Source organism: Pteropus vampyrus, unplaced genomic scaffold (assembly GCF_000151845.1).
Source record: "Pteropus vampyrus isolate Shadow unplaced genomic scaffold, Pvam_2.0 Scaffold60, whole genome shotgun sequence".
In the NCBI taxonomy this organism is placed as follows: Eukaryota; Metazoa; Chordata; class Mammalia; order Chiroptera; family Pteropodidae; genus Pteropus; species Pteropus vampyrus.
The window spans coordinates 1686661-1699151 of record NW_011888841.1 but is presented as its reverse complement, the minus strand read 5'-3'; the positions used below and the strand labels follow the sequence as shown (position 1 = coordinate 1699151).

General features: G+C 39.5%; 1 protein-coding gene across 1 annotated transcript in view; it reads left to right on the top strand.

Annotated features, from left to right (window-relative positions):
• Positions 1–12491, top strand: part of DNAH14 (dynein axonemal heavy chain 14) — a 221193-nt gene that overhangs the window by 200587 nt on the left and 8115 nt on the right. Inside the window, exons 72-76 of the mRNA XM_011360885.1 lie at positions 888–1115; positions 6877–7066; positions 7844–8024; positions 9483–9643; positions 10554–10750. Coding sequence (XP_011359187.1) covers positions 888–1115; positions 6877–7066; positions 7844–8024; positions 9483–9643; positions 10554–10750 — 957 coding nt within the window. The remainder of the gene's footprint in view (positions 1–887; positions 1116–6876; positions 7067–7843; positions 8025–9482; positions 9644–10553; positions 10751–12491) is intronic.

The following is a 12491-nucleotide window of genomic DNA, read 5'->3' as shown; positions in this document are numbered from 1 at the left end:
CTGGACATGGCATGGACCTGCTTTTGAAATTTAACCAAATAAAGTTTTCTTCAGATACGAGTGAGTAGCTTTCCCCCCCACGGCGGTCTTAATTGTACACACACATCTTCTCTGTCCCTTTTCCTCTCCTTCCGCTTCATTGTGTGTGTGCGTGTGTGTGTGCGTGTGTGTGTGTGCGCGCGCACGTGCGTGTGTGTGTGTGTGTGAGCTGTGCGAGCGAGGGGACAGTTCAGACCCTCACAGTTTCAGACTTAGCCGCATCCTCCAACAAGCCCTCCAGTTGGTTCTCTCTTTACTTCACCTTCTGTCCCTCCTCACGTCAATCATCCTAGTTAAGAAGTCCGCCAAAGGGGTTTTTAATGCAAGCCAAACAATTTAGCAACACATCGAATATGCTGTTTTTCATTGTTTTCCTGTTTACCATCAATGATGAGTCGACTCTTTTGTTGGTTCTGTTTCCTATGATTTGGCACCCGCCCCCCCCGCCCCCACTGCCTCGCTGGGGCCACACGGCCCTGATTCTGTGACAAGCCACTTACCTGCCATTGAGAGTTCATACTACAGTAACTCCTTATTTTTTGTCAAATTTTCTCAAGTGCTGCTGCTTCTAGAACTCTACGTAGAGCAAACAGGGGCGCTTTTAATGACAATGTTATACTTCTCGTTTTAAGAAATAATTTGGAACAAAAGGCAATCTAGTAAAAATCCTTTTGTGGACGTTTTCAAATGGGAAAAGAATACACGAGATTTTGGATTTGCCACGGAATCTTGAAAGCGGTTACGTTCTTAGCTAGTTCTTTTACTGGCTCCACACAGAGTGGGTCCCCTCTGGTCCCAGTGCCCGTCTCTGATCTCACGTGTTGTTTTTATTCACATCTGTTTTAAAGATCGCCGTGGAAAATCCCCTGGGATTGAAAAATAACTTACTTCAGACGTTCGGATTTAGTGGGACTGGAGAGGTCACAGAAGAAATGTTTAAAAAACCCGACTGTGGACCGTGGTGGAAAAAACTTTTATTCAGCTTATGTTTTTTCAATGCCCTGATCAATGAAAGAAAAAATTATGGAGTATTGGGCTGGAATATTGATTATGAGTTTAGTTCTTCAGATTTAGAGGTAAGTATAGTATCTTTAAAATAAACAATAATAAATAAGCATGCAGTGCAAAGTGAGAGCCTACTATGTGTCTACACAAATACTAGGTGCTTTTTATGGTATATGAAATTGAACTACGTAACTAGGTAGAAAAGGCTAATGTTTAAAAGCGTGGACTCTGAAGCCGGCTTTTTCGAAATCAAATCACAGCTCCACTGCTTATAGTTGTACAAGTTTTTCCTTTATTGGACAAGCTAATTAACCCCTCTGGGTCTTAGTTTTGTTGGCACGGTGGGGGAGGGGAGGGAAAATGCTTTCCCGGGTATTATAAGAGGCAGACGAGTTATGTGGGTGAAGCACTTAGAACAGTGCCTGACACATATAAATCACTACCCAACTGTTGTTTTTGCTTATTCAGTTAAAGTGAGATTACACTGTCCCATCGTGGTGGGAAAAAGTACAGCTTAATAGTCTCTCTTTACTGTTCTCTATGTAGAATCTTCTGTTTGTGCTTAATGTGGTAGGGTGTTTTCCTTATTTCTAAAGCAAACACGTGGCAGCACCTGCTTCAGCTTCTCCCAGGTTAACTTGCTCACGGTTGTGCCTCCAGTGCAGAATATGGCCTCGGTTACGCATGCGTTTACATGTTAGAGCGGAGCCCAGAAAAAACGTTATGAGGAAAACCTTGATTCTGCCTCTGGGTATCTGTCACCGAGACCCACCTTAGATGGGTCCCCTTCCATCTCTTCTATGTCTTCATGAGGCTTTTCAGTTTCCACAAAGAGGCTTTAAGCTCAAACACCTGCCTGTCAGAGGACATGCTTCTGCCCCGAACTGGGACAGAAAACGAAACAAAAATAATTGCACCGTATATTAGACAAATGGTTAATATGCCTTTTACATGGCAAATGTGAGAGCAGCTTCGCCAGTGGGGAGGAAACGCAGCGCCTAGAGCCCAGATCTCGGGCCTCTGGTGCCTGGCGTCCAGCATGCTGGCTGGAAGGCCCACCTGTTGGCACCTGGGAGCTTTGTGAGAGACTGGACTTCTGCACAGCCTCTTTTATTAAGGAAAAGGGGACTCCAGCTCAGCGGAAGTTGCCTTTTGGACACAGCTCCTCCCCTAGGGGAAATTCAGTCCCAGTTGGTCATTGTGTCCAGGGCTGACCATGAGCCCAGAGGGCCAAACATTAGTGTCTCTTCCACCAGACGTAGGGCGTCAGCCACTGAAAGCTCCCCAAAACCTGGACCTGAGCCCCAAGGACAAGGCCGAGAAAAATAACGTATCTAACCAGATTCTGTAGCCAAAGAGAGAAAGAACACAGGAAATGGATCAGAAAATTATGTTAGTTTATTATGAATTCAAGAAGGAAAGGAAAAATAATCTGTAAAATAGGAACAGTGCAATGTCTAAATGAATGAGGAAGAAAGAAGAAAATAAATAACAATTTGATCAAAAATAATAGGGAGAGAAACAACAAAGTAAAAAAGAATAACATGAAGCCATATGAGAGGGGTGTTATCAGCCATATTAAACGTAAATGGACCGCAGCCTCTCATTAGGAAACAAAATTGTGAAAATGGTTGTTTTATAAGAAAAACATTTAAATTAATGAAGAAAGCTCGAAACTACCAAGAAAATTAAAACAGCAAAAAGGAAAGAATAGCAATATCAGAGAAGACGAAATTTAAGTTGAAAAGGCACCAAATGGTAGTCAGGAAACGATTTATGAAGACACAATGGTCATGAGCACAGTTAACTTTTATACGGGGCTTCCTCTCAGACATGGATTCAGTACTTATGGATTATTAAACTTTACGACGACCCTATAAAAAAGTAGTATTATCCTCACATTACAGTTGAAGTGCAGAGAGGTTAATGTGCCTGACTCGTAAGCAGAATAGACACGACTCAAACATGGGCAGTCTAGCTTGAGAGTTTGTGCCCTCAGCCGTTAAACTCTCTGGCCTCTGTATTTATTAGACAATAGCATACAGTAGCCTATATGTCATCATTGTGGGAAACTTCAAAAACCTGTTTCGAAATTTGATGACTCTAATAAGCAAAAATAAGGCAAAGAATAGAATAATATAATCCATCAGATAATCAACAAACTTGATTAACAGATGTATACAGAGCCTAACATCCCTCCAGTAGACAGTACATGTTTCTTCATACATCTGAGGAACTGTTACAAAACTCAGTCGTGAACATGGCCGCAAAGGACCTCGAGGTAATCATGTTAAGCGAAATGAGCCAGACAGAAAAAGTTGAAAATCACATGATATCACTTATATGTGGGATATAAACCTAAAAGCAACAAATGAATAAGACAAACAAACAGAGACTCATGGACATAGACTATAGACTAGTGGTTACCAGAGGGTTGGGGAGGAGGGGGAATCAGGGGGTTAGAGAGGGGGAAAGGGGTCAAATATGTGGTGACATTAAAGGATTTAAAAATAAAATAAAATAAAAATCTTTAATGATTTTATGTGCCACATGCTCTGATCATAATTTAATAAATAATAAAAATTTGACCCAAAATCTTAACAAATTGGAAATTAAGAAACATGCCTCTAGATAACCCTTATATTAAAGAGGATATTAAAAAGAAATCACAAAATATCTCGAACACAATGAAAATGGAATTACTTCATACCAAAAATGACATGACAGTACCAAAGCCATGCTCAGGAAAATAAAAAAAATAAAAAAATACAGAAACTATGGCCTTAAATATTTTTGTTATTAAAGAAGAAATGCAGGAAATTAATATTCATTTCAAGAAATTAGGAAAAAACAACAAAAGGAACTAAAGGAAATAAGGAATAAATATAATTTTATTGTTAATAAAATAACATACAAAAAAATTGTAGGAAAGAAAAAGAAATCCAAAAATTGGTTTTGATAAGACAAATAAAATTTGAAAATCTAGATAAACCTGATGACTTCCTAGAAAAATATGAATTATCAAAATAGACTCAAAAAGAAAAGGAAATTTTGAGTAGACCAGTTGACATGGAGACATTGATTGCAAGAGACATTAAGAGATATTGCAAATAACACCAGAATGAAATGGTTTTAGAGCTCAGTTCATTCTGAACTTTAAAGAACAGATGTGTTAATATTATTTAACTACTCTAGACCTTAGAAAAAGATGGCAATCTCCCCAATTCATTTTATGAAGTCATTATAATTTTAATATGAATACCTGATAAAGATAATATACATAAGAACTATAGAACAATTTTGCTTAGAACTTGATGTAAAAATTCTATGTAAACTATTAATAGGTTTCAGCAATGATTCAGAAGAATAATACATTATGACCACATAAGGTTTATTCCAAGAATGCAAGAATGGCTCAACATCTGGAAAACTATAAACTTAATTTATATGATCACATCAATAGATGTAGGAATGACTTTTATTGTGAATTCAGGTGCCATTCCTAATTAGAACATTAAAACATAGGATTCAAAGGAACTGCTGAAATATAAGAAAGACTAGCAAAAAACTACAGGGAATATTATTCTAAATAGATAAATACTGAAATTGTTTCAAATAAAACCAAGAAACAGAAATGCTATAACCATTATCATTTAACATTTCTTTACAAGTACTAGTATATGCAATAAGGTAAGAAAATTATATAATTTACACTAATGCTGTGAAAGAATTTAAAAAACAGAAAAAATGTACATGATACAATTGTATATCTAGAAAACCTGAAATTAGGTTTTAAAAAAACTGCTAGAAGTCATCAGAGAACTTGGTAAAATAGTTGGGTAAAAATATAAATATAAAATACCTAGTAACTTTTCTCTAACAGTAAACACCTAGAAACGGAAGTAGAAAAAACAGTACTTTCACAATAGCGATTAATTTTTTTTAATATTGAGGAACAAATTTAACAAGAAATGTGATTGTCTCAGATAGAGAACATTATAAATTAGGGGATGGGAGAAAGAGTAACATTTGTTGAGAACTTAAAAAATGTTCTGATTGCTTTTCATGAATTACTTAATTCTCATAAAAACCTTATGAGGTGAGCGCACGAATTATCTTCACATTACAGGTAAGGAAACAAAGGCATGGGACTCTTAACAAATTTGCCCGAGCTACACCGCTGATAAGTAGCAGTCTGATTGCACAGTTCTTTTTTTTTTTTTTTTCCAGATCATGCCTTCTCTAAATAACTATATTCTGTGTTCTTGGATGGGAAGATTTCCCATATCATAAACTATCAATTCCTCCAACATTACTAATCAAATTCAATGCAATTTCAATTAGTATCCTATTAGGGAGATTTTGAAATTAATAAAATTCATATAGAAGAAGAGATAATGAGAATAAGCTAGAAATGCACACACAAAAAAATACTGCGATGTCTTCCTTCACCAGATATCAAGACATACTAAAAATCACGATGCTAAAATCAATATTGTTTGGCAGAAATAGACTTTAAATTAGTGGTACGTAATGGAGAATGTAGAAATTGATCAGAGTTTACATGATATTTTAATACTTGATACAGAAAGTATTTTAACTCAGTAAAAAGAGATTTTTTTTTTTTTTAAGTAAGCGATACCAGCACAACTGGCCATCTAGCTTGAAGAAAAATACTTTGACCCTTTATCTTATATCTTATGCAAAAATAAATTCCAGAATGAAGTAAAATTTAAAGGTATTATAAAATAATACAAATCTTTAAAAATAAATATAGAAGATTACATGTACAATCGTGGATTTGGAGATAACTTAACCAAAACTAGAAACCCAGAACCATAAAAGAAAAGATAGGTATATTCGATTATAAAAACTTTGATATGGCAAATGGTGACAAAATAAAGTCAATAGACAAATCACACACTTAGGATGATATTTGCAATACAAATGACTGACAAAGAGTTAACATCTATAATATACAAAACACTCTTAAAATATTAACAAGAACAAGACAAACAATCCAAAGGAAAAATAAGTAATATATAGAAAATCAAATCTAATGACCAGCAGACATAAGAAAAGAGGCTCAAAATAACTATTACTAGGTGAAATACAAGTTATACTAACAGCAAAGTACCACCCATCAGACTGGCAAAAAATTAAATAGACCAACATCTATTGGTATCAGGAATGAGAGAACGGTGACATCGTTAGTGGAAATATGAATCGTTACAGCCACTGAACAACAACAGCCCAAGATATATCGTCCAACTGCAGTTCGGTGTGTATGCTACACTAGCATCTGTGGAAGAAAGGAAGAAGACAGGAAAGAGAAAAAAAAGATGGGAGAGAGTGATGAGAGATTCTTGAAGGACAGGAGGAGGGTAGAAAGGAAGAGAAGGAGAGAGAGAAGGAGGAATGAAATCAATTTCTGTGCAAACGGTTACATAGAATATCCGTGTAAGAGAACCCAGGAAAATGATAGTGGTGGCCTCAAGGGACAGGATCTAATAGCTAGAGTAGAAAGTAGGAAAAAATTCACTTTCCCTTGTAACTTGTAACTTGTTTTGTAACTTCGGAATTCAGTACCACAGGATTGTTCTGTCTATCGTAAAAATAATAATTAGTTAAGTAGTTCAACGTTTGTTCAATGACAAAAAAGAATCAATGGATAAAAATGTAGATCCTAATGCTTACATTCCTCCTGATATTTCTTTATATTGTTTAAAAGAAACAGCCAAAGCTGTTTGAGAGTCGTTGACTTTATGTTAACATATCAGAATAAGCTAAAAACACATACCAAAATAATAAAAACTCATGGGTTTTCTACAGGTTGCCATAAAGGTGTTGGAAAACGCTCTGAGCATGCAGGCCACCATTCCGTGGCAAGAACTGCGCTTCCTGATTGGGGACGTGGTTTACGGTGGCTGCGTGACTGATGACTGGGACAGGCGATGTCTGAACACCCTTCTCTACAAATTTTGTAATCCCGAAGTGCTGGAAGAGGGCTTCGGTTTCTCTGGCGTTGAGGTAAGAAAGGGATTTATTTTCTCACATCCCTTGATTATTTTTAACGAAATCTTGTTGCATTACTTAAAATCTGCATTTAAATAAATCTTAATGTTCACCCGTAGTGGCTTTTGTTAACTTTGGGTATTACAAAATTAATTTGCCATTACTCTATTCATTACCATTTCGTCTATCCAGCCAAGAGCTGTCCTTATAGAGCCTTTATCTCAACAGTCCTTAGTTACAGCTAAGGAACAGGAAGCTACAGCTGGTAAACAGGAAGAAAGAGCTCTCTTTTTTTCCCATTAAATAGTTTCTCCCTTTGTTTTTAAATTTATTTTATAACTGGAAGTTTTTACCTTTGGACCCCCATCACCGATTGCTGAGTGGTCAGTTACTAAGTTCACTCTCATTCCTTCTACAGGTTTTACCAAAGTGAAAATGATTCGTTAAAGTTTGGGTGCATTCATTGTCTCCGGATATGGCTTATTGAGGCAATGGGTAGTCAGAATCACCCTAGCCTTTAAGGATTTTCCTTTCTTTCTTTTTCTCTTTTCCCAGCAAGAAAGTTATATGTGCATATCATGCAACTGAACTTTATCCTACGGTGGCCCCAGATGTAGCTTTTGACAGAAGTGTCTAGAATATGTCACCTTCTTATGTGTATAAGAAGAATCTTCTGTATAAGATTTCGTGGGGAAATATTGTGTTCGTGCATTATTTCAGGTAGACACCTCAACAGGCAAAAACTAACAATTTTTAAATGTTCAGATATATCTGCCAGTGCCAGGATCTGCAAGCATAGAGGATTACCTACTCGTCATCCAGTCCTTACCTGACGATGACCCTCCCGAGCTCTTGGGGCTGCACCCCGAGGCCACCCGGGGCTGCAGGGAGATCCAAAGCCAGGATTTCATTGACAATCTCATTATCCTGAAACCAAGAACCACCCATACCGGCCTCAAGGTCAGGTAAGGCTCACTATTGGTAGTTACATTAGAAAAATCATATAGTCGAAAACTCTTAAATATTTATGTGAAGAGATACAATATAGGACTTCCAGAAAAAATATAATCTAAATTCTCCAAATGGCGCAGAAGCAAGGATACACATACGTGCACGGATACACATACATATATATAATTACCAAGCGTATAGCAGTTACTCAATAAATCTTTGTCAAGTGCTTAATTGAATTGTACCTGGTGAGTGGTATTTTTAAACTGAGGTTGTTTAAATGTGAAATGCCCTATTCTGTAGGAGAGGGGAACATAACCATCATAATAAGTCAGAGGACAGAATGGTTGAGAGGAACGGGCCCTGCTTTTAAAAGCCTGCGTTGATTACACCCCCCCATTAGCTCTGCACCCAAGGTCACACTGCCTCCATCTCCTCACCCTACTTATCCGTAAATGGAGATGGGATCTGTCTACCCATCAAGGCCATTGTGAGGTTTAAACGGTGTAACACGTACAGCCCACACTCTCAGGCCTCCTCAAGCCTGTGACTATAAAATGAGGTCGTGTCTGGGAATGCCAGGACGACATGGCTTAAGGCCTCAGCGCCTTGACTGTCAAAGGGATCGATCTTCCCTCCCCACCATTTGAAGCCGCCTTGGATGAATTCCACTGAGGAACCCTATTTCTAAAATCAAAAACAAAGCGCGACAACCAAACAAGGACACGTCTTACTTCATGTGAGTTGTGAACTGACTGTTGAACTGAATAATTAGCTGTCGTTTCGGATTGCCACCTACTTGGACAGCCATTTGGCTGTGTTTTACCTGGGATGCCCGTTTGTCCCCACTAGTATATAGAGTAACAGAGCGGGAACCCGGAAGAGGTATGTCCCGTTCCCTACTCATCCACTAACTGTTTAGGGAGGTCCCATCACCTCTCTGAGCCCTGGGTTCCTCATCTTTGAAAGGACCCCAAAAGCTCCCGCAGCTTTAGTTTTATGGCTTTGTTTAGTAGCACAGCCTCACCCAGACCTGTACACACACTGTCCTCCAGTCGTCACCCGCTGAGCGTGTGACCGGGGACACTTTATGTGAACCCAGGAATTGCGACACAGTCGAATAACCTAGACGGCGGCCTAAGCATCTTCCATCTGGCTGCCTCCTCTTTCTCGTTCCAGTCTTGGGACCCCTTTCATGCAGATACATTCAGACGATGAACATTTTACAATGAAATCTTAAGAAAACTTTAAAGAGACCACTTTCCTTGCGAACGTCTAAAGTGCATGGAACAGTTTCCTCGTCTGTAAAATGAAGTGAACCCCGTGGTGTCTCTAAGTGTCCACGGGTCTCCTGGTCACGGTTTCACAGTTCTTGCTGTGACACTGCGTTCACCTTCACAGAGGGGTCTCCCGGAGGGGTCTCCTGGAGCGGCCGGCCCTGGCGCTCATTCTTCCCTTCACTTCTTTGGCAGTCATGAGCAGAGTAATGACGAGCTGGTGATGGAAATCTTGTCTGACATGATGAAGCGGGTGCCCCTGTCTGTGGAGAAAGAAGAATGTACCGGAATGCCAAACACGCTGAAGTCCATCATGTCGAGCCCCATCTGGGACTCTCTTTATAAGAGTATCAACGGTAAGCACGTCCCATGGGTTCCCTCCCCTCGCTGCCACCTCCTCGGCGAAGGGAAGCTGGCCTCAGGAGGAAGGTGGAGTAGAGAGGACAAAAGAAGCCACAGAGGTAAAGAGGCTGAGGGGGCATGAAAGGCTAGATCTCTGCCACCCACCTTCTCTCTTCAAGTTGGGAGAAGATGAGTAGAAAAGGAAATGATGCCTCGGGTTCATTTTTGGTTTTGGAGGTTGGGCGGGGGCATGGCCTTGAGACTAAAAGTGAAGAAATAATCATTATAGCAACAGAAAGCAGCAGCTCTGCTTGAGAGATTCTAAAGGGCTTCTAGGCCCATGTTCTCTCTGCCTCACGATGCGGCATGAGTTGGTTCTAGGCCCAGCTCCAAGGAGCTAAAGTATTGGACGGTGGTAATTTGCCCGGTTAAATTTTCAACATCCATCCTTTAACCCTTTTAAAAAGATTCGTTTTGGAACCCAATGTCGGGCAATTGTCTATCAAAATCGTACTATGGTGAAGTCTAGATCAGCGGTGGGCGGACCAGGGCCCGTGGGACGAATCCAGCCCACCGTCTGTTCCCGTGCAGCCTGCAAGCTAAAACGGCTGGAAGAAATCAAAAGAATAATATTTTGTGACACGTAAATATTATGTATGTGTCCCAAGAGGCACACGGGGGGAGGCAGGGCCAATTTGAGTTCCCACAAGTAACGTGTGTTGGAATACGGCCATGCAGAGACCATATGGCCCGCAGAGCCTTCTGGGAAGAAGAAAGCTTCCACCCCCTTCTGCAGAAAACGTCTTTCAATCTCTGGTCTAGACAAATGAAATTCTTTTAATTTCCAAATCCTCTCTCTCTCCATGTAAAGCCTCATTTTACGTGAAGGTTATTGTAATTTTATCTCTTTTTTTTTTAATCCAGGCTACGATCCCCTCATCCATTGTGTCTTGCTAACCTTTCTGAACCAAGAAATCGAACGATTTAATAAGTTATTAATTGTTTTACATGAATCTTTAAAAAATCTTCAACTTTCCATAAAAGGAGAGATCATGCTCACCCAAGAATTGGAGGAAATATATGACTCTTTCCTTAAAATGAGAGTGCCGAAATTGTGGCAGGTAAGCAATGATCATTTCCATTTACTTGCTGGATTGAAATAAATACCCCAGTTGCAAGCAATAGGTAAGTTAACTGTGGTACATCCACATGATGAAATATTATGTATCCATTAAAAAATGCCGACACACTTTTGGTGTGAGTATATATTGATAAACGCTCTTAGAGGGCAATCTGGCACTTCTACTTAAATTTATCTCAGAGATGTTTATCGCAGGACTGTTTCAAATAGCATAAAGCTGAAAACAACTTGAGTATCTATTCATAGGACTCTGATTAGATAAATTAGGATACGTACAGATGAGGTATGTACTGAGGTACTGAAAAAAATCTCGAAGATGTATTGTTAAATTTTTTTCAAGTATCAGGAAAATCTGTCATATTTAAAGGATTCTAAAAACGTATAGATTTCTGTAAAATGCTTGTTTATATATGTGCTTAGAAAGAGGTATGTGTCCTGTAGACTCAAGAAACCCAAAGTAGAGTTTGAGAAGTGCCAAGAAAGCCAGCAGAACTGGGACCGGCAGCCCATTCCACTCCCACCGGGGCCTCCCAAGAGGCACACGGGGGGAGGCAGGGCCAATTTGAGTTCCCACAAGTAACGTGTGTTGGAATACGGCCATGCAGAGACCATATGGCCCGCAGAGCCTTCTGGGAAGAAGAAAGCTTAACTGGCCTTCTGCAGAAAACGTCTTTCAATCTCTGGTCTAGACAAATGAAATTCTTTTAATTTCCAAATCTTCTCTCTCTCCATGTAAAGCCTCATTTTACGTGAAGGTTATTGTAATTTTATCTCTTTTTTTTTAATCCAGGCTACGATCCCCTCATCCATTGTGTCTTGCTAACCTTTCTGAACCAAGAAATCGAACGATTTAATAAGTTATTAATTGTTTTACATGAATCTTTAAAAAATCTTCAACTTTCCATAAAAGGAGAGATCATGCTCACCCAAGAATTGGAGGAAATATATGACTCTTTCCTTAAAATGAGAGTGCCGAAATTGTGGCAGGTAAGCAATGATCATTTCCATTTACTTGCTGGATTGAAATAAATACCCCAGTTGCAAGCAATAGGTAAGTTAACTGTGGTACATCCACATGATGAAATATTATGTATCCCTTAAAAAATGCCGACACACTTTTGGTGTGAGTATATATTGATAAACGCTCTTAGAGGGCAATCTGGCAGTTCTACTTAAATTTATCTCAGAGATGTTTATCGCAGGACTGTTTCAAATAGCATAAAGCTGAAAACAACTTGAGTATCTATTCATAGGACTCTGATTAGATAAATTAGGATACGTACAGATGAGGTATGTACTGAGGTACTGAAAAAAATCTCGAAGACGTATTGTTAAATTTTTTTCAAGTATCAGGAAAATCTGTCATATTTAAAGGATTCTAAAAACGTATAGATTTCTGTAAAATGCTTGTTTATATATGTGCTTAGAAAGAGGTATGTGTCCTGTAGACTCAAGAAACCCAAAGTAGAGTTTGAGAAGTGCCAAGAAAGCCAGCAGCACTGGGACCGGCAGCCCATTCCACTCCCACCGGGGCCTCCCAAGAGGCACACGGGCGGCGGGGAGGCAGGGCTGAGCACAAGTCCACAAGATGAGCCAGCTGATAGGGGCTGGCTGGTGCCCAGCACCAAGGCAAGCTCAAGACTCAGGTCGGCTCCAAGCTGAGCTGGCCGTAGGCCCAGGCTGCTGTGAGCCAGGGGCCAAAGGGAGCCAAACAGCTGTGT